This window comes from Leiobunum rupestre, chromosome 7, assembly GCF_980474605.1.
Source record: "Leiobunum rupestre chromosome 7, qqLeiRupe1.1.hap1, whole genome shotgun sequence".
In the NCBI taxonomy this organism is placed as follows: Eukaryota; Metazoa; Arthropoda; class Arachnida; order Opiliones; family Sclerosomatidae; genus Leiobunum; species Leiobunum rupestre.
In genome coordinates, this window is record NC_143390.1 from 50928280 (window position 1) to 50951417 (window position 23138).

General features: G+C 40.1%; 3 protein-coding genes across 3 annotated transcripts; 1 reads left to right on the forward strand and 2 right to left on the reverse strand.

Moving 5' to 3' along the window:
- Positions 1-1509: 1509 nt before the first annotated feature.
- On the forward strand, positions 1510-2761 carry LOC149936859 (uncharacterized). The gene is made up of 2 exons (XM_090153043.1): positions 1510-1567; positions 2174-2761. The coding sequence occupies exons 1-2, from the start codon at positions 1550-1552 to the stop codon at positions 2570-2572; spliced, it is 417 nt and encodes a 138-aa protein (XP_090009169.1). The 5' UTR covers positions 1510-1549; the 3' UTR covers positions 2573-2761.
- A 2354-nt stretch (positions 2762-5115) lies between these two features.
- On the reverse strand, positions 5116-6651 carry LOC149936860 (uncharacterized). The gene is made up of 2 exons (XM_090153014.1): positions 6452-6651; positions 5116-5776 (listed from the first exon to the last, which is right to left on the reverse strand). Exons 1-2 carry the CDS (start codon positions 6488-6490, stop codon positions 5345-5347), a joined length of 471 nt encoding a protein of 156 aa, XP_090009140.1. The 5' UTR covers positions 6491-6651; the 3' UTR covers positions 5116-5344.
- A 10912-nt stretch (positions 6652-17563) lies between these two features.
- Positions 17564-22667, reverse strand: LOC149936861 (uncharacterized). The gene is made up of 4 exons (XM_090153733.1): positions 22559-22667; positions 20859-22292; positions 19058-19195; positions 17564-17715 (listed from the first exon to the last, which is right to left on the reverse strand). Exons 1-4 carry the CDS (start codon positions 22665-22667, stop codon positions 17564-17566), a joined length of 1833 nt encoding a protein of 610 aa, XP_090009859.1.
- Positions 22668-23138: the final 471 nt, after the last annotated feature.

The following is a 23138-nucleotide window of genomic DNA, read 5'->3' on the forward strand; positions in this document are numbered from 1 at the left end:
TCCCCCGTTAACGTGGCCATTACACATATCTCACACATGATTAATCGCATAGCGGTTAGTGGACTGAATTGTCCCATCTACTCTTTAAAAAAAACCGTCGGTTATTTGCGACACACAACGCCTCAGAAATTAGATTTTAGTTATTTTAACGTTTTTTAATAATTAAAATAGGCTTATTAATTAGCAAAAATTATTAACCCTTTTATACAAACGCTAATATCGCAAGGTTGGGTATTTCAACGTAGGGAATTACCTCTTGTTCTATACTCATCCTCGACAGGCAAAACGAATCTTAGCCAGGAATCTCTAATTTCAATAACCTTTTGTAATGTTACAAAATATTATTTTGAGTTAAATGTAGAATTATTACTTTTAAATTCAGACTAGCTGTACGAAGAAATAATCATGTTGCGATGAATAATACGAAAAATAAAACATACAGATCAAATTTGAGAAGGCTGTATTAATATTATTAAAATGTAATTTATCTTCAGACGTAAGCGGCACACCATTTTACATAAACTACTTGGTTTTTTTTTGGCCGTGCGCCCACAGATGGTGGTGAGCCGCTCTGTTTCAAAAGAGTTGTATTTTATACGGGTCTATTAATAAATCTTAAATCTTACTGTTAGATATTGAGTAACCTTACCACAACTATGGTGGTAAAAATTGATTCGTTGCTCGGACTGCATCCACTCACCTGGTGGATAAAATTTAAGTGTAAAAAGAGGTGGCGAATCAAAAAAAGGATCAGACGTGTGGTTGTGACCGACTAGTTTTATATTTGTGCCGCTAGTTTGTTGGTAACATTTAAAACAAGTGGAAGCTCTATCATTGCCACCTGTATTATGAAAAGGCCCTTGTTATTAGAGATGGCCATGAATATCTCCGATTCTTCGAAAAACGAGACTTTAATGGAGACCGTGATGCCATCTATTTATGTCAAAAGAAGCTAAAGTTTAAAGTAGCCAAATGATACCGTCGCCAATAAGCCATTGTAGAGTATTATAGTTCGACAACTTATACTCTATTTAGTGGGCTTTTACCTAAATTATATATCCCATCTAAAATTATTGTTTATAGTTGCTGTAATTTATGTTATTGACCAATTTGCAAACGATCCAATCAAACCGGCGGGTACGTATAAATACCGCCTTTTTTTTATTTCGACGCTAGCGACCTCTATTGAAACAATAGCGACTTCACATCGAGCTGCCACTTGCTTTAACGGTCACTTGGAAAAAAATTAAAGTAATTTAGTTTCGACTTTCCACTGTAATTGCAACAGATTTCGCTTCGAACACTACAATTTACGTTACGTAGCGCGAATAGAGAGCCCGTTGGTGTCTAAGGTCTCTGGCTGACACCATTTGTTCTTTTTAAACCAAATAACAGGACCTTGATCCAAGAATCGTCAAGAGTGCGTACAAAGACAGAAAAGGTTAGAAAATCTCTTACTACGTGTAAAAGTTTCTCGGAGTCGTACATAAAATGTGACGGGTGGTTTACTGTCGCGTTATCGATGTGTTTGTAGAGATATCGCTTTGAAATGCATTGGTGGTTGATAGTAAGTTCATGATTCATTATTTTTCGAAGCATTTAAACAGAAAACCATTGTTAACCGGTTATTCGTTCTGACCGGACACTATAATTTATCTGAATACTGGGTTGTCTTAACTAATAAATTAAATAATTGATTCTAGTGTTTATAGATTTTTGATAAAAGTGTATTGCTATATTAAATCGAAATATCTTTTGGCCATTCTTCTAACCATTTATAGGCGAATATAATGCATTAATTCAATCTCAACCTTTAGTTCAAAGTTGCCCAAATAGACGATCTTTAGCAAACGGATATCTTGACCTTCTAAATGGTGCTATAGAAATTCAAAATGTTTGTCTTGAAAAATATCCTGAATTATAATAATAAATAATTACTATAAATAGGGCGATCTCGACCTTGAAAATGGCGATCTATTAAATTGGAAATTTGGTCACCTAACTTTAGACAATAGCTCTTTCACTATCACAGGGGCATGCCAATTTCCAGGTTAAAAGAGCCGTTTCGAAGGTCGATATCGCCATTAATGAAAGATCGCCTTGGGTACACCGGCACTACTTGAAAGAAATCGACGAAATAATTTGAACATGTTTATTTTTATTATTTGTATAGATAATTATTCCGTGGCTCGTAGGCGTCGTTTTCATCGGGATAGCAATATGCGTGACGCATTTCTTCTGCCCAAACCGTTTTCGACGTACTTTGAAGTTTCTTTCGGTTCATTATCGTGTAGAGCATGGTCGCAACGGTGGTTACGACGCGTTCTTTGAAGAATCTTCTTTGACCAACGACGCCAGTGATTCAATGAAGGAGATCTCGGCCAACGAAAGAGATTCCTCGCCGGTTTTAAGCTGGCACACCGCTGTTGAAGACGATCTCACGCTCACTCCGGGCTCTAAGAATAATTCTCCATTACACCAGAGTCCATCGGAAAATGATTTCTTTGAGATCACATTGTCAGAAACGGACCACTTCATTTCCAAGCCTCTAAATGTTTCATATTCCAATTAGTGATTCGACTTCAAAGCAACGTACGATACGCATACCACAGTTTTAGGAAGAAGTGACCCATATCCAATATACCAACCGAAAATAATAACCATTGTTTGTGCCTTTTTTATTTTAAATTTTAGTGTATCTTTTATTATGAATGTCATTTTTATTTTCTGATAATAAAAATTCATTTAATTTCTAGCCGAATTTAAAAAATTAGATACCCTCTTTTTTAATTCAGAGATTTTGGGCGTCAAATTTGGAATTTACACTTTTCATTTGAAATCTTTAAAATTGCGTGGCTTTTCGGTGTAAAGAAAAAAATGTATTCTAATAGTTTTTTCATATACATTTTTTTGGCACGTCCTTATTTAATTATTTTTAACTTTCAAGCCTTTATTTAGCACTTAGGCATCCAAGAAACGAGCGGAGGTAAATCGATAATTGTGATCCAAAGTTCATAAGGACGCTACGTCATTTCAAGCGTAATCTTTTTTTTAATTTTGAACGCTGACAACTGGCGGGTCCTAAAGAAGCCGTTCATCGACATAGCGCTACTAAACTTTGAACTGCTGGCAAATGAGAGGGATGAATAAGACTAAATAAAGTGTTCATTGATTTCTTAAACGAACTGAGTCTTTACAGCAAACAAACGTACCAACATTTTTCAACTGTTGGAATCGGGAAAATGCTGAAATACACTTTATCTTGTATTTCGCCCTGTAAAGCCCGTCGCACACTGACAAAACATTTCTTCAAGTTGACGCTGTCGACGGTTATTAATTTTTAATCTTAATTAGATTTTTCCCGTCATCGCCAATAGAAGCTGACGCTGATGTTAGCTTAAGTTTTGGCTATTGCACACTACGCGTTCGCTACTACCGGAAGCAGGAACAACGTAGGATGCGCGCGCATTCGTTTATTTCCTATTACTCAAAACTCATTTTAAACAATATTAATTTATAATTATTAAATGATTATTGGGATACTTGGATAAACTAAATATACTTTTTCAAAATAAAAAATATAATCGATAAAAATACTTAAAAATAATTTTCTGGTTGATAAAAAAAAACAAAATAAATCAATTTATACGTGCATTATTTGCATTTTGAAAAATTATTAATATCCCGCCGTAATCTAATTGGTTAGAAAGAGATGGAATGTCGTGACATCAGAGCCCGAAGCCAAGAGTAGCGTCAAAATGTTCAATGAAGCTGAAGTCGGTACGAAACCGACGTTCGTCGTAACAGCAGGTCACCAGCGCCATTTTTCGTGACTGCAATGTGTGATATATTGTCGTCGGTACCAACAACGTTGGCGGTACCAGCAACAGTTGCTAAGACGAAAAACCGTTCAGTGTGCGACGGGCTGAAGGCACGTTTTCACAGTTGATTTTTTAGCGGAAACTTTAAGCTTAATACGTCAAGCGGATTTCGTTTGCGCTTCCGCGTCATTTTTCCGCTTAATCTTTGCTTTTGGGTATTTACTATACCCGTGACACGATGCCATGCGTAAAATCGAAACTTGGTAGAGGTTAAAGGTAATAGTTAAGCCCAGTTCACACTATACATTTAATTGGACCACTTAATGGTATCCAACTAATTGTAAGCAAGGAAATTGTATAGTGTGAACAGAAAAAGTGGGAGTTATTGTTACAATTTTTCTGTTCACACTATACAATTTTCAGGCTTACAATTAGTGGGATACAATTAAGTGTCCCATTTAATTGTACAGTGTGAACTGGGCTTTAGTGTTGGGAGCTGTTGGCTTGCGTGGCATGAAGGGCTGGCCACTACCCTCCTACGCGTTGTTATTCGGCCCCCTGTTTAAGGGCATTTTAAATCCCTAGATGACTTGGGCGTAACGTTGTGCCTTGGGTATAAAGCTGGTTTCACACTCGACGGAAAATATGCCGGAAAGACGATAATTAACGCCGAGCTGAAAATTGATTCCCATTCGATATACCGCTAACGTTCAACTTTACGCTGCTTATTTTCCGTCGAGTGTGAAACCAGCTTTAGCCTAGCTGATTATTACAGATTGAACAAACATTTTAATTCATTGTGGGCGGTGAGGAAAACGCTTTAGCTCTTAAGCAACGAGAATACAGTCAGTTTTCTGAGCTTTCAATACCAAGGTTGAAAGCGGAGGTGGTAATAAAAAACAGATCAGTTTCTGCCGCAATGTTCCGCTAAAAAATGGACCTTAAGACTGATACTTTAGTCATAGAGTGGAAGGCTATCACCGAAAGGCGTGAAATTAATAACTTGGTCTAATGTACAATATCTGAATAAAAAAGTAGGTTCTTACTCTAACACACTGTAAAAACCACACAATCACTCTTCGGACTATTTTTATTCACGCCTTGAAAACAAGTTGGCCCGTGTGGATAAATGTTTCATGCGCTTCCATAGGGCTTTCCACTCTGACTTTAGTATTGAAAAGTACATTCCTCTATTCCTCAATCCCTATAGCCAAAGAAAGAAGCTACTTAACGACCATTCGTTTGTATTATCTTGTTAGGATTCAATAAGAATGGAGAATTAAATTAAGAAAACATTTCATAAATGGAAAATATATTTATTTTGATTGGACGATATAAGATATTTTAATTTTCAAGGTAAAAATAAGTATATAAAACGTAGATAACGTTTCATAAATCAATTTTGAAAGAGTTCCTTATACATTTTTTTTGCAATAGGCCTAGTTTTATATTTATAAAAATATATATAATTTTTTAAATCGCTTATAGTGAAATCTAAAATTTGCAATGGTTTTTAAAATATTTTAAAAGTGATTCGGAACACACTTAAGAGATAAATCTTCATTCTCGTCAGGAGACGGATGCATTTCCACAGGTATATGGAGAGTACTTGGGCCTAGATTGTCTGACGAAACGTCGCCAACTGTTATTTTGTCTGGCTTGTCAGTCACCGAAATAGAACGCGGTTTCTTTTTCAACTTCGATTTGGAAACGCTGGCGAAGTCAGTTTCGAAACGGCATTTTGAACCGACATTCCGTGAATCCAAATGGCCATTTGTGGAAGCAATTACTTTGTCCAGGTCACATTCGAAGCTGCTGGTTACAGAAGCGCTTTGATAATAAGCGTGAAATTCGTCGTCGTCACGTTTTCCGTTATGTCCAAAATATTTCGGACAAAAAAACAAGGCGATTTCGGTACAAAGAAAAAATACGCCATAAAGTACGACATATAACGCCTATAAATGATTTTAAAATAGTTAATATTTCATAAAATTATATCAGAAGTTAACGAACGTTTGTGATATTTAGATGCAACAATGGAAAGTCGGAAATAATATACCTTGAAGGAAAATATATTCGACAATTTATACGATATCTATAAAATTTAATGTATAGGATAATTTTCGACATCTACCGAAAGAGAAAAGGTATTTATTTAAAGGACATTTCCAGAAATTACATGGCAATATAAGATAGGTCTTAAAATATAGGATTTTAACGGAATAGGAACACCGGGAGGCCTGGTATTAACATGATTATTACTGTTAGTAAACTGTACATGGAGAGTCGTTGTTAAATAAAATCTTTTAGTAAGGACCAATGTAGAATTTTTCAGTGACGATAGAGAGCGACTACAAGATGGAAACAAAGTTAATTCGAAATCGCGACTTAAAAATATCAAAATTCATTAGTCTATAGGGCCCTAGATCTAAAAACTCAAAACACCGATTTTTTTGTTAGATAACAGTAAGGCTCCGATTAATTAGTTAGATACATTAATTTTAATTTACGATTACTCGTCTGCCAACTTACTACATTAATTTTCAACTTTAAGTGACGTTACCACAACAGTTTTTTTTAATAATCAAAACTGGTCCAAAACCTAAATATATAATTGGCATTGTACTTACGGTATAAAAACAATTCTTTACGCCCCTTCCTTCTTCCATGATTGAACTCTGATTACGAGCAAAAACGGCACAATGTTGTCACCAAGTAAAATACCCCAACGAATGCTAAATTGTCTTGACGATGAGAATATATTCCGAGTAGAGACTGTCCCGGGCCTCTCAAGTGCGACGACGGCGCCACCACCGATTCACAGCAAGTAAGATTCTTAATCGACCCTCGTTAACGTTATTTAAAGAAATAAATCAATTTTTTAGTTATAAATTGGATTAGTTGACGTTTTCGATAAGAGGTTATCGCCATGATTTTTTAATGTTCGCTAATGGTTACAAGTTCATTATTCGTAGCTTGCTCGTTGGTGTGGCCGGTTTTCGTTGCCATGATAGGATGGACATTACATAAGGTCCCGTGATTATATCGCAGTATCGTGTAGCGTTTGACCTCGTGACTTATTACAATGGCGGCCGTTTCAAGGCGGGGCTTAGTTACAACCTAAGCTTAATGCCTCAGAGCTATGTGGCAAAACCATTTCCGTGGATAGGGCTGGTTTGATGTTCGCATTGGTACAGGTAACTAGGACTGTTCACGAGCTCGAGCCAGCTCGGGCTCGTGACGAGCGAGCCGAGTTCGAGCCGATCCGAGCCGACTCAACGGCGGCTCGATTATTAAACGGGCGAGCTTTTTTTGGCCGAGCCGAGCCGAGCCCATAGGAATCGAGCCATATTACACCCCCGCATGAATAAAAAGGTCAGTCCGTAAACCAGCACCTTTGTCGAGTGTGGGAGAAAGCTTATCTCAGCCCCAATACTACGAGTGGTGATACCCCCGACTTTAAATTACTGTTTATTTTTGCCTTCCTTCCCTCCACCAACACTATAGCTTTTGCTAGTCGAGTCGAGCCGAGCTATCAAAAGACTCGCTCAGGTCGGCTCGTGAACAATCCTACGGGTAAGAGACTAGGGGACAAAGTCCCCTAGGAGGGGTTATACAATCACCGTGTCTGTCTGTCTGTGGGTCTGTCTGTCAGGCCTGCGAACGCGTTCACATTTTCGGGGCAAAGGGTAATCACTGCGTACGCAGTTTCTCGAAGGGTTGGCAAAACCACCGTGTGACGGTGAGCGTTAATGGATTGATTTGCGGTTGGGTTTGGTTTCGTTGGTCTTTTTTTCGTCAACGCTCACCGTCGCGACAGTTTTAACTTGTGGCACTGGGTGAAAAAACTCGGAACAACTCCTTCTGCGTTGAGTTTCCAAGTTCTCTCCCCACTGGTTTAAGGGGTTTTCCACCGAGTTCTTCGGTTTCCCCTTCCATAAAAACTTGTCTAGGTTAACGGTAATAGTTAGTGTAGGGAGCTGTTGGCTCGATCTCGTGGCATGCAGGGCTAGCCACCACCCTCCTACGCATTGTAACCCGGCCACCTGAATTAAGGGCTTCAAAAGTCGCATGATGACTTAGGCCTAAGGTGGTGCCTTGGGTATTAGCCTAGCTGATTATTAACTCAGTTTGATTGGATATTTCGTTATTGTAATGTTTGTGTGAAGGTTGTGAATGTTGAGTTCGTGTTATGACGGTTGTGGGTGTTGAGTTTGTGTTATGATGGTTGTGGATGTTGAGTCTGTTGTGTTTGTACGGGCGTTTTCTCTCCAACTTCTTCTTAATGACTTTGGGATGGACCGAGTGTTGAGTGTTATGCAACCTCTCAACGTCTAATGGCAGGGTTTCCACCAGTTGTACACGGCATTCGTCTTAGTATCAATTTGCGATTTATTGGCGCCGGCCGGGAATCTAACCCGGGTCTGCCTCGTGCAAGAGATTTACTCTAACCACTCAGCCACCAACGCTTGTTAAGTTACGGGGTTTTTCTAAAAAACAGCTTTGGCGAATCTCCTTTACAAAGTTATAACGTTAGGTACTATAATTTATTCTACATCATTTTAAATATTTGTAAATTATATTAATCTTATATTTAATTAAATATTTATAAATTATATTAATCTTATATTTAATTAAATATTTATAAATTATATTAATCTTATATTTAATTAAATATTTATAAATTATATTAATCTTATATTTAATTAAATATTTATAGATTATATTAATCTTATATTTAATTAAATATTTATAGATTATATTAATCTTATATTTAATTAAATATTTATAGATTATATTAATCTTATATTTAATTAAATATTTATAGATTATATTAATCTTATATTTAATTAAATATTTTAGTATTTTAATGTAAAATTTGATCGTGATCAGGAATTGAACTTGGGTCGAATTGTAACAATGCGGATAGTTCAACGCTGAGCCATTGACTTCCTTAGGGAAAATATTAAAGTAAAGGAACCATTATGATAAGGCGGGTTTTTTTTACTAAACGGATTAATACAATATCTGTATATATTGTTTATTGAACTTTGTTTGTTTATTCTTTGGAACGGTTTTTTGTTTTGTTTTAAATTGTTGTTAAATTCTTAACAAAATTTCGTTAAAACACAAAAAGTAGTTCATTGTTACCTTTTAATAACGCTTAGAAAAAGGATAATTGTTCAAAACTCCCGCGGAAACTATATCAAAGTAATAATTTAGCGCCACCCGTGTGGAGAACTAACAATCAAGCCGGGTAAAAATATTATCTCTTCAATATAGAAGATATAGTCTTTCTTAGTTCTTGGCTGTCAGACGAACTACTACAGGACGGGGTCCTGGTGTCGGTCAAAAGTTATGAGGTAACTTTGCGGTTTTAATTAGTATGTTCGGTCTTCGGTCAAGAAAAGAGTTAAATTGAGTTTCGTGTTTGGAACGTGAGTGAATGGACTTAAGTGTATGAACAGTGCGTGTTTAAGACTGAAAGTGTTAAAGTAATTGTGAACTAACTCAAGTCAGCTGTAAGATAAAATTGATTGTTATTATTTTTTGAATTGGAATAACCTAATTATACCCTTGAAATTGTCAACTCAACCTGTGAGGCTAATTAAGTAGATTGGAAGTAATTAGTAGCGAACAGCTCTCAGCTGTTAATTAAGACAGTTTATAGTTAGGTAGTTTGAATTTAGTTAAAATTACTCAGTATAATTTATGATATTTACTTAAGTGTAAGTGTGTTTTGGTTAATTTTTCAATCACGATGAACTAAGACAAATCTAGTCTTAGACACTTGAGTACCAGTTCTGTACAATTACGTAGAAGGGTTGGGTTATTGATGAAAGTTAAATCTAGAACGTTCCATAGACTGTTCTGAATAAAAATAAACATTTATAATTTTGCATAATTCTGGTTGCCATTTTATTTTCTAATCACTCGCCCACAACATTACAGTTCTGGCAATCCCGAATCAAATAAATTTTCGATATAACGGCGACGGGAAATTATTCTCGTAAATTTATCGCGCAGCCTTAGGGAATATTCTTTTAACAAAATTTCGATAAACTATCGTTTAATTAAAATCGGCCTGATTCCGTTAAATTTATAAACCAAAAAGCGAACGGTCGTTATAATACCCTCTGTAGATATTTCTTTCATTAAAATTTGCTTCGTATTATATTCAACTGATAAACTTGTACTGTAAAAAGGGTTTAATTCAATTGTACTTTGTTATAGTACGTCTAACTCACTGCTGTAACTACTTAACTTATGATATACTGAATAAATTAAAATTGGTCGTTTCGTCTCAATTATTTTAATTATAATTGAAATTTTATACCGGGCGGGATAGAACTGGGATAACATTTTTAACAAATAACTCTAAATTGCGGAGATATATCTCTAAGGGTTATCTCGAGAAATTAATACCACTAAGGACAATTCTTCCGAGGAGAGGTATATTTTGGCTTGCCAACTTGTTATTAACCATTTTGATCGTAGCTTGATAGTTTCACCGCTGGTTTGCCTTCTGAAAATTATCTAATCTATCACGAGCTAGAATTTATTGGCGAGTGCGTAGTCTCTGAACATTGTGACACCGAAAATGATCACCAATGCCTTTTGAGTATGAGTGTACTTCTTTTGCGTCAGGGAGAGTGTGCCGAATTGAATGATATTGGGCGTTCCGATGCATCCACCGAATGTGAGATGACGATTAGAATGTAAATTTTGTAGTAAAATGGTTTCATCAGGTTTGATGATTTTATATGCCATTTAGTCATTGGTTAAGGTATCTGCCTGCATCATAAGATTGGTCCCTCTCATGTCAAGTTCTTGTTCATTAACACCTATAAAGTTGATAGTAGTGCAGATTAGTCATGTATGAATCCAAATTTATAATTCAGCAGCACTAAACTTGATTTTAGTTGTTTGATGTTTTTGGTTCCAGGCGTATGTTGAATAGCAGTGAGTTGCATTTATCTTTTCCGCTTCAGGTTTTTGGTTTCTAATTTTGTGAGTAGTTTTTCTAGATTATCAAATTATGTGCCATCGTGAAATGGGAAAAAACTTTCTGATCCATAATAAATGGCTCCATTTATCGCTGCAAAAAGGGAAATTATGAAAATACAGAACTACAGTCTGTTATTTTCGAATAGGCCCGTCACATTGCTGATGACCACTAGTTTTCTTGAGCTCTCGTCCTTTTTGGGTTGATTATACGCATTTCACATGTCTAATCGTTAAAAACGAACTTCCAATCCCCCATTATGTCGTCCATGTATGGGCCATCTCATTCTAGGTGTTGAGCGTCTTTGCAACGTACGCATATTTTCCACTGCGTGTGGTATTACTCGTAATTTTCTTTGAGATGTTAACTTCGTGATTACTGATTATTTGGTGTCAGCTGGTTTCGAGTGTTGCTATATTTTGTTGACAGATTTGTCGTTTGTGATGTTTTTCTTACCTTCTTCTGATTTCCCTTCTGGTTTTGATGTTGCTGCTGTGACGCGGGAACGTATCGACGACGTTTCGCTACGAAAAGTCCGGGACATTAAGATAAATTCTACGAGGCTCCCTGTTTTTAAGTATAAACTGAACTGAGCTTCTACGAATTTCGTGATGAATGAGCTACACAAAAACCAGTTCAGAAAGCGTAGCTTATTTTATGGAAATATTGTCTCGTATCATATAAAGTCAAGAGTATTGCCAAAATAACAAAGGTCTGCTCAGGAGCTCAGGTATGAAAGTGGCTATGAAATCCTCTACCTTTTCCTCATTAGTGTGGTACTGGCTTAAAATGATAAGTCAATAATAGCCATGGGCTTAAGTGATGTTTTAAGGCTTCTGAACACAGAGTTCTTTTCAATTCCAAAAACAGTAAATAGAAAAACTCGTAGCATTGGTGATAATTTGTGAAGTGGGGCAAGTGATTGGTAAGTGTTCCAAAATGTCGTTGCTGGAGCCGCTCCGCTTATATAGATCATGACTCCAATTGCTCGTCATTAAACTCTGAAAACTGATGGTAGTGGACGAAAATCTTGAACACTTAAGTATATTTCGCCCAATACTATGCAACCTTGTACCTCTTCGTGGTGGAAGGGAGTAACAGGTGGAGGGGAAACCCTTCATGCTGGCCAACTAAGTCTCTGCTTCTTCCTTAAGCTAAGGTGTAAGGTATCGTGCTGAGGGTTGAATGGTACCGGGGAGGCGTAAATACGGTATCATGAACGATCCCCTCGGGGAACCAGGCAAAACCCCGTTGTAATTAGCCCTCCGCCTGGACAGAGGATTAAGGGCGGTGACCTTCTACTTTCCTCTTTTCTCGTGGGACCAAAAATGGATGCACAACAAAATAAACAAAAAAAAACAAAAACCGGGCAAGGGTTCGAAAGAACACGGCCTTAAGCAGGGGGAGAGTTCGAAAGGACCCAACCCAAAACAAGGGGAGGGCTCGGAAGAACCCACCCTTAAGCTAGAGGGACTCTCCCCAAATAGAACCCGGCCTAGCCTTCAAGGGTCTGCCACTGGCAAGACCCAGCTGGCGAAGCAAGGGATCGATGGGGAAGCGTCCCTCAATAAAAACCAAAAGCGGAATCGACGCCGCCGTGAAAAGCAAAGGTCAGGGGAGGTCTCCAATAAGGAAGTCCCCCCTCCTACGCAAGGTAAGAGACCAAGGGGGGACGAAACTCCGGACTCCCAGTCTCAGGTCTCCAAAAGGTCTAAGGTCCACGACCAGACCTATAGTGAGACCTTAAACTCTATAAAGATGGCCATCACTATTGATGGCTATCCCATGAAGACCATCTCTGAAGAAGAGATGGGCACCATCCAGCGAAGGATTCTGGAGAGGATAGATGGGATACCCTTGGGGGACCCTCTACCTCGATTCTGGAAGGAGGCGCAGTACACTACCTGTGTAAGGATGTGTCTACTGCAGAGTGGTTGGGGAAGGAGTTTGACCAGAAGGAATTGGTTCCTGGTGGGTCATTACTTTCAGTAATGAAGGTAACAGACCTGCCGAAACCATTCAAGGTCGCCTTCCGCACCATGGATGTGTATACGAAGGACGCTAATGTCCTTCTACGCAGACTCAAGACTTTCAACAGCGCGTTGAATACGCAATGTTGGAAGATAGTCAACAAGTCTGAGGTTCCGACTGCCATCCGCTGGATTTTTCAGATGGATGGAGAGTCAGTTAAGGCCATCAGGGAAGCAGGTTTTAGAGCTGAAACCGGCTTGGACAGGGGTTTCTTCAAGATACTCTTTGATCCAAGCACGGGCAGCTCGAGGGACCCGACCAACCTGGAGGGCTCTTCGCCGAATAGGGAACAATCTGAGGTCTCGGAGATGGAAGACGAGATTCTAGCCATTGGGGAATCTGGAGAGGAAACTCTCGCAGAGGACCTTAAGGCTATTGACTTGTCAGATATCGACGAGATCAAGGAGGATGCTCATATGGAGGGAGCAACAGGGGGGCAGGCTGGGGACGCTAGTCGGGCCGGTGGGAGTGATGTGGCCTCCACATCTTCCACTGGGTACGGCTTGGCAGACCTGGCCAGCAACCAAGTTAACCCCACCCAAACATGAGTTTGAAGGTGCTGCAGATCAATTTGCACCACTGTAAGGCAGCCTCTGCTGTACTCTGCAGAAGGTTTGCCAAGGAGAGCTTCGACGTCGCTCTCATACAGGAGCCATGGACTGCTAATGGCAAGATACTTGGTCTCCAAAATGCAGGTAATATATTCTATGATTATAACTCTGCTACACCCAGGGCTTGTGCACTGATACGCAAGGGCATTCTTGCCCTTTCGCTCTCAATGCACACCTCCAGGGATATTGCCACGGTAAAACTCATCACGGATGGTGGTGGAGAGGTTACTATGGCATCGGCATACCTACCGTACGACGATGCTTTACCGCCCCCTCGCAGGGGATGGCCAAATTGGTCAACTACTGTGAGAGTTCGGGGAAGAAGCTGGTCATCGGTTGCGATGCTAATGCTCACCACGAAATCTGGGGCAGCTCAGACTGCAACCAGCGTGGTAGAGACTTAATGGAATATCTGGTTAGTACCAGACTTCACATTCTGAATAGGAACAATGTACCAACTTTTGTTACCTCTAACAGAAGTGAGGTCATTGATCTCACACTGTGTACAGCGAATGTCACAGATAAAATCATGAACTGGCATGTGTCTAACAAACCGTCTTTGTCGGATCACGGACACATTTGCTTTAATATTCTGGTCAAACCTGTATGGGCTTGTACCGCTATTCGTAACCCTAGGGGCACAGATTGTTCCGGTTACAGGGCAGACTTAAGTTTCTTCCTTAAGGGTGATAAGCCACGGCTGTCATCGGTGTTGGATTTTGATTTGGCTGTTGATCGCGTTCAACAGTCCATTATCGACTCCTATCACCGCAATTGTCCAGCAAAGCCTGCCAACCGGCCAAGGTGGAACAACGAGATTGCCAGGCTGCGCAAGGAAACTCGTAGGCTCTTCAATAGGGCAAAGAAGGGGGTGATTGGGACGCCTATAAACGCACCCTCACCACCTACCACAAGTCTATCCGCGATGCCAAGAAGGCTTCGTGGAGGGACTTCTGTGAGAACATAGCGGATGTTCCCAGTACGGCCAAATTAATGAAAATTCTGGCACATTATAATACTAAACATCTTGACACCATTAAGTTGAAAGATGGTAGTTTTTCCACGTCCGGTAAGGATGCTCTGACACATATGCTAGATGTACACTTTCCGGACTCCAAGCTCACCAGCAATGGTGGCAATGGCACTCTCCCTTTGAGGATCAATCGAACCAAAAGGGAAGATTGGGCAGTGGCGAATAAGGTCGTCACGCATTCTAGACTTATATGGGCTGCAAAGTCATTTAAACCCTATAAGTCCCCGGGACCGGATGGGATTTTTCCTATCCTCTTACAGGAGGGCAGTGATATTCTATGCCCTCTACTGCTGAGAATCTACAGGGCTTGTATTGCTCTAGGGCATTTACCTAGCACCTGGAAGCTGTCTCAAGCAATCTTCATACCCAAGCCTGGTAAATCTGATTACCTGGAAGCTAAGGCATTTAGGCCATTTAGTCTTACCTCTTTTTTCCTAAAAATTCTGGAGAAAATGGTGGACAACTATATTAGAGAGGAGGTTCTTTGCAACTCTCCTCTGTCGGCTGCGCAGCATGCCTACCAGAAGGGCAGGTCTACTGAGACCGCCCTGCATGGTATCAGCAGCTGCCTGGAAAAAGCAATTGAGCACAAGGAAATTGCGTTAGCAGTTTTTCTTGATATTGAGGGAGCCTTTGATAAGGTCTCCAGCGCAATTATACTTAAGGCTACGAAAAGGTTTGGTATCAATGACACATTGTGCCTTTGGATCAAATCTATGTTAACTGACCGGAAAGTGACATCCTCCTTGCTGGGTGACTCCCTTATGGTCTCCACCAGTCGTGGTTGCCCACAGGGGGCGTTCTTTCTCCCCTTCTGTGGTGCCTGGTGGTGGATGAACTCGTTCGGAGGTTGAACAGGGGAGGATGCCGCTGTTTCGGTTACGCCGATGATATTGCTATCATCATTACTGGGAAATTCCCGGTAACAGTGAAGGACGTAATGAGGAGGGCCCTAGCATCAGTTGAGAGCTGGTGCAGGGAGGTCAACCTCATGGTTAATCCTAATAAAACTGTCTTGGTTCCTTTTACTCGTAGAACGATAAAAGGTTTGTTTGAGGGTATTTCCTTATTTGGAAAGGACCTAGTGGAGAGCACCGAGGTGAAGTACCTCGGGGTCATCCTGGATAGCAAACTAACATGGAAACCACACCTTGACTACATAGTCATGAGGGGCAAAATGTTATTTTGGAGAACTAGAAGTGCAGTTAGCAAGACCTGGGGCTTAAGCCCCAGGGCTGTGTACTGGCTGTACACTATGATCATCAGACCTATCCTGTCTTATGCAGCTGTGGTCTGGTGGCCAAGGGTTACTTTAAGGACTGTGCAGTTTGATCTGCGCACTCTGCAAAGGCTGGCTTGTGTCGGCATTACAGGAGCCATGAGAACAGCCCCAAGCGCTTCTCTGGAAATACTCCTGAATATGCTTCCTCTTCACCTTTTTATTGAGGAAGCTGCCTTTTTAGGTGCCTATAGGCTTAACCAAAATTGCTGGTGAAAGGCTAATAATTGGGAGCATAGCCACACCAAGCTCTTCCGAGATATTTCCAATCAGATGCCGATTTTAACAATGGGTTCTGATCTGATGGTTACTAAATTCCACTTTAGTAAACCTATTGAGGTCAATTTCCCTAGCCGTGCGGAGTGGAGTCACTTGACCCTCGGTACCAGAGGAGAGATGGTCTGGTTCACTGATGGGTCTAAGACCCACTATGGCAATGGTACGGGGATGTATTGCCTTACTAATAATTTTGGCTTTTATGAAAGCCTAGGGATACACACTAGTGTATTCCAGGTTGAAATTTTTGCCATTTGCTCCTGTGTTGCTTACTGTTTACATCAGGGGTATCATGGGAAGGTTATCCAGATTTATTCAGATAGCCAGGCTGCTCTTAGAGCTCTCAGCCAGTATAGTATTTTTTCTAAACTGGTTTTTAGCTGCTTAGATCTCCTCTGCACTCTTGGGTTGCACAATAAAGTTCAACTTTGTTGGGTACCTGGGCATAAGGGGCATCTTGGGAACGAAAGGGCCGACGCCTTGGCCAAGGAAGGTGCGAGGGCTGGGTTCATTGGTCCAGAACCTGCTCTCCCCATCTCCCGAGGACTTGTACGCGGCTTGATCTCCAAGTTTATGTCAGATCGTCAACTCAGACAATGGTCTGAAATTGAGGGTCAAAGGCAGGCCAAAGAGGTTACTCTTGGACCTTCTAGGGAGAGAGCCAGAGAATTACTCTCGCTCTCTAGGTCCAGTATTAGGATTGTTACTAGCCTACTTACAGGCCACTGCCATCTTAACAGACATTTAACGCTTATTGGGGTCAGTGATGACCCGATTTGCAGAGCTTGTCTAGCTGAGGAGGAAACTGCCTCACATGTACTCTGTAGCTGCGATTACTATTCAGCCCAGAGGTTTGAGCATTTGGGTATACATCGGTTAGAGACGTATGACGTCTCTAATATCACGGCCGGGCAGATTTTAAGCTTTATGTCGGCAATAGGACTTATTTAAGTCACCCAGTTTGGGGATGCACAATGGACCTTAGGTCAAAGTGTTTGGCTTGCCACCCCACTCAATAATAATAATATGGGGCAAAGAATCTTGTCGTTTGATAGAAAACAATTGTTGTTTGAAACTAGAAAATTTTCAGTTTGATTCTAGAAAAAACAGACGCTTTAACCAACTAAACCACGGTGCCACGTACCAGCTTATCCGAATTGTTGTGTGTATGAAAAGATACTTGAAAAGATTGACCAAAAACAACACCAAGGAATGCACTGGAGGTATTAGAACCCAAGATCTCCTGTTTACTAGAAAGGCGCTTTCACCAACAAAGCCACTACCCCAACTTAGAAAGATTGACTAAATAAAACCTTAAGATAGGCAGCGCTGAGATTTGAAGTCAGGATATCCTTTTAACTAACGAGGCGCTTTGGCCAACTAAGCCACCATTACTAGGTACGCGCGTTTACCAATAATTAAGTCGCACAACGCTTAGCTAAAGAAAATTAATTCATTTTATTTTTCAAAAAGAATATACAACTATGAACAAATATTTACAACTATTTATAAGAAGAATAGGCACTCCTCTAAGGAAGAACCTGGCGGAAAGGTGTTCAGCACTGAAGCAGCATTACCTCGTTGGACCGCGATCGCGATGCGTTGCAGCAGATATTCTGGCGAACGCGGTTCTCCCGTTACTTCCCGAATCCTTCGGCCTATTTATTGGATGGAACAACTAATTTTGTTAGCCTGTTTCAATAATAACCCATTTTTTAGTGCTGTACCGACGTAAAACTCGGTTAAGGTAAGCATATAATACTTTTGGTAAACTTTTCTGATTTTTAAAAATAACCATGAATTTAAAAACCAAAACAAATGAAGTTGGCTAACCGGAAGCTTCCCGTTTAATAGACTAGAATCCAACCGATGAATCCGAAGTAACCGAGAGTTTTAAACTAATACGCATTCTCCAACCCCATGTTTTTCGCTTTCTTCTTTATTTCAACTTGGTAGTGGCCCAGCGAGGGGCTTGAGGAGAAGACGCCTAATTACATAGCGCCAGTGGATTGATTCGGCTAAAGTCAAACACCAAGGACCTAACGCCGGACCATGGAACCAAAGACAAGCCATTCTCCCTTTATAACTGGGGGCCCAAGAATATTCAGAACACCGCCGGTTCACCATAGACAAGAGGCCGTTTTAGAATGACATTAAATGCAACGAGGCGAAAAATAAGGGTTCAAATTTTTTAATAGCTTTGGCCATGAGTATTAAAGCAAAATTAGGTCAAAATACAAAATGATGTTAACATGATCGTTTTTGAAAAATATGCTTCCCATTCTAATTCCAATTAGTCAAACACTATTCTATTATCAACATACTTTCTTGAATTGTGTTTCTTTAGAAAAACACCTTCTTTCTGGAACTGGAACCTATTAGCTAAGCTAGTACAAAAGGAACTACACAGGCGCAAGTCAACTAGCAAATTACCGGTGGCCGGGTTAGAATGGGTAGGAGTGTTGTAGCTAGCCAACAGCTTCCCCTCCCCCTTACTTTTACCGTTAACCACCACAAGTTTTTAACTGAACAACTTGGGGTAAAACCCCTTTAACCAATGGGGATAGAGCTTTTAATCTCTACGCAGGAGCTGTTCCCAGTTTTAACAGAGTGCTATTCAGGTAAGAAAAAATCAAATACCTGTATAATTATTTATTAAATGGTTTTCTGTGGCCCATTTGCTGAGATTTTAAACCTTTCTGCCAATTAAAAAACCACATTACATTTTTATATTTTTAATTACCTGAGACGATCAATTCCTAATTAATTAAAATAAGTGAACGTGAATTTTATTTCAATGAATCAAATGGTGTCTTAACAATATTTTCTCAGAAATTCTGAAAATTTTACATTTTGTTTTGTTCGTTGTTTAATCACTGTGAGAATTGATTATTGAGGTGCCAGAACCTTCGGAGGCGCCAGTCGTGATGCCATTATCGTTAAGAACTGACCCCTAACTAGCTGACCTAGAGTTCAACCGAGTCCCTGCTCCAAAGCTACTTTCGGTGGTTGAACTAGCACTCGATATAGCAGAACCGTTGTTACAGGTACTTGGATTTGTACCATCCGCAGTCTCGTGCATAGTAACTCTGGCAGAACCTGCTGGTTCATCAGTGCTGCTTGACAAACCTTGTTGGGCTGCAATAAAAACTAAAAATTACTATTGAATTTTCTGCAAAATAATAATAATACCCCAAAATATAGCTTTCTTAATTTATGTAAAGTAGTTAGGGTCTTACAAGTTTATTTTAAACAATGTGGTTTTGAGGTAAGGTTTATTTTGGACTTCACCGAATGTAAGCTTGCAAGAACAAAATAATAAACTTTCTGGTATTAGTTGCGTACTATACGGATCGTCATATAATGTTTGAAGGTGATCTGCTGATACGAAATTAATTTTTTGGGTTTAAAGTCTTCCATTCTGAATTATGGTAGTCACACAGACTAAACACAAATTAATAATGGCCATTAGTTTAAAAATTTGGAACAGCCTTGTGCCGAGTCATTCTGTATTATATAGACGGAAACAACATTCACACATACCGAGAACTGGCGACTTTAAGTATCTGAACCTACTGGGTGCTGAAAGAACTTTACGGGGTTTAAATATCGGGGGTGGGGGATGCTGGCGGAATTAAATCGAACTTGTAAAAACGTGTTCTGATGTTGATTGCATCAATCCAAACACTTAGGCGCGGATCTGTGGGATTTTGCCCGTCTGCCTACTTTAGCAGAACGCCTTTGGGTTTTAGACCACAGTAACGATACCTCATTATTTTTATGTATCTTATTTTTCTACTAGTGCGTGAAAGAATCGTCATAAGAATTGATATCATCTAATTAAGCAATAATTAAATGTTTAATATAAAATAGGTCAAAGTTAAAGTTTAATTAATAATAAATAACGTGAATTAAAGTAATTTTCTTATCAATAACGTTTGAACACAAGTTTTTAAATGAAAAATATTTCATTTGTGATAATATTTGTTCCTCACAATAAATGCTATGTGCAGGATATTTATTTCTACGTACTAAACAAGTTTGAAATATGACAAAGCTAAAATAAAATGGCAATTTTACATTTAAAAGACATATTTTTTTCAAAACGGTCAATATATAAGAATTAAACGACAAAACTGGTAAAAAAGACCGTAAATTTAATAAAAATAAATCGCAGTACTTCGGCAAAATATGCCTTCAAGGCGGTACAAGATTTGAAAGAAGACTAAGATTTGAAAATTTAAAAGCACGCGTGGTGGAATGCCTAATGAACGCGAGCCGTAAAAAGAGAGCTAGAAATAACTATACCGAAAAACTAAAGGGGGAAAAATATTACAGAAATAGAAAATTTAACGGAACGAAAGCTTTTCGTTCAGTCCGGCTGGGAATTCCGTTCCGAATTTGAAAATCAGTCGGTTTTCTTCAGTAACTCTAAAAGGTCGGTCACCGTTAAGAACCTTGAGAACGCGGATAGAAACGGCAGAGATGGTGTGGACGTCGTTGAAGTGTCTAGTTAAATGATTTTTGTCGCGGTTGCTTCTGATATCAAGTAAGTGTTCGCGGAAACGATCAGCGAGGCGTCGACCAGTCTCGCCGACGTAAACTTTGTCGCAAACTTTACAAGACAAAGAGTAAACGAGGTTGGATGTTATACAGGAAAAGGATCCTTTAATATGATAGTTCGATTTAGGGGTTGTAACCACCAAGTCGGAACTAACATAAGCGCATGTGTTGCAACGAGGGCGATTGCATCTCGTGGTGCCGGAATGAGTGCCGGATGGATCATCTTCGGGTAACTAACTAGAAACGAGAATCGACCGAAGATTCTGGTCACGACGGTAACAGAACCTGGGCGGTTCTGTGAAAACATCCCTCGTGTCTTGGTCGATCTGTAGTAGATGAAAGTTCTTACGAAGGATGTTTTCGACCTGTCGAACTTGTGGATGGTAAGTTAGAACCACCGCGGGACGATTTGTTGGTTCAGGACGAATTTTGTTTGCGAGAGTTTCGTTTCTAGTGGTCTTGGATGCACGATTGAGAGCCGATGTTAACACATTCTCGTTGTAGCCTCTTCTCATAAAACTATCGCGCATTTCCAAAGCTTGGCGTTGAAAATCGTCGTTGGAGGAGCAAATACGTCGAAGACGTAAAAACTGGGAGTACGGTATGGACCTAGTCGAGTGTCGTGGGTGACAAGAAGATGGTAAGAGGTAAGAGCGACTATCCGATGGTTTGCGATAAATGCTCGTGGAAACGCCGTCCCCATCGACAGAGATAGTCGTGTCCAAAAAGGATATTGAGACGTCTGATACGCTGATAGGAAATTCCAAAGAGGGGTGCATGTGGCAAAAGGCATCGAGAAAAAGATCAAGCTCCTGGCGGCTACAAGAGGCGAGCTGGGCGATATCATCGATGAAGCGGGCGTGAAATTCAGGAATAGGTTCCAAGTAACTAGAGAAGAAAAGTTCTTCCGCCCAACCGACAAACAAGTTTGCGTAACTTGGGCCCATTTTCGTACCCATCGCGACACCTCTGACCTGCTTGTAAAACTTTCCATTGAAAGTGAAAGCGTTAAGAGTCAAGACAAGCTCAGCCAATCGTACCAACGTTTCTGTAGGAGGGTAAGGGTCGGGACGACGGTCGAGGAAATGTTGAAGCGCTAGTAAACCATCGTTGTGCGGAATAACGGTATATAAAGATTTTATGTCCAAGGTAATGAGCCACCGGTGAGCCCCGATGAATGAAAATTCCGATAACTTACGAAGAGTGTCACTGGTATCCTTCACGTAACTTGGCAAGGCAGCGACAATTGGCTGCATAATCTCGTCCAGGAAACTCGAAATTAGCTCTGTCGGGCAAGAGCAGGCCGATACAATTGGACGTCCGGGGTTCCCTGGTTTGTGAATTTTTGGAAGGAGGTAAAACCGTGACGTTCGGTAGTTTTCCACAATAAGTTTCTTAGCACCGGTAGGTAACTCATAACTCTCTATACACTCGTTAATATGACTTGTAACCTGATTTTGAAAATCGGGAGTAGGATCCGTCGGTACTTCCAGATAGAAATTCTCATCGGAAAGTTGATGAATGGCTTCAGCGATGTATAAATCTTTACTCCAAACGACGACAGCGCCACCCTTGTCAGCTGGTTTGATTACAATGTCCGATCTAGCACGAAGAGAACGGATAGCAGCTTGCTCTTCTCTTGTCACGTTCTGGCGATTCGAATCGGAAAGGTCTAAATTCTTGATTTAATTTTTGCAAGAAGCGATGTACAGGTCCAAGGATTTATGTTTCGTTGTTACAGGATTGAGCACTGATCTTACAGGCTTAATCTTTTGAAAAACATTAGGAGGCGCTGGCGGAGGAGGATGGTGATCGTGAAAATGTGAACGAAGACGTAGACGTCTGTAAAAAGCTTCAAGGTCATGAAGTATCTGGAACTCATCAGTTTGACGTTTTCTGGTACGAAAGAGAGGCCTTTCGAAAGGACGAGTCGCTCACTTTCTTGTAGAAGGAGATCACTTGGTATTGTTACCACGAGTCTATTCAACTGGCCAGGATCGATATGCTCGGTTGCGAAGTTTGGAACTAGTCTGGCGGTTTTACTCATCTTGATTTCACGCAGATAATTGTAAATATTCCGATTGCAAGATCGGACAAAAACAATCACTGTGTGGTAAAGAGCCTCGTTAAAGCCACAAAACGTTTTTAAGTTAATTTTCTCAGCGACAAGATCCCGTCGAAGTTGAAGTTTCTTTCTGTCAAGATCACCAAGGAAAGATCGTACAAGTCGTTTCGATGTAGCATGAAGAACTTGAGAAGAACGTCGTTTAAACTGATTGAGGTTCGTACCGTGACAACGTAAACGGAAACCGTTGGGAACAACGTTTTTCATTAGGCAAATACGTAAAAACGAAATATGACTCGATGTCTTGGTAGAGGTAGTAGTTAGACGGTATATTTCAAGTGCTGAACGAAAGACATTCGGTGGAACTGGTGGAATTCCCGGTGGTGGTCCAAGATGGTGAAGACAGTAATCTGATAGCTTCCGAATGAGGCGATTGCGTAGAGAATAAGAAAG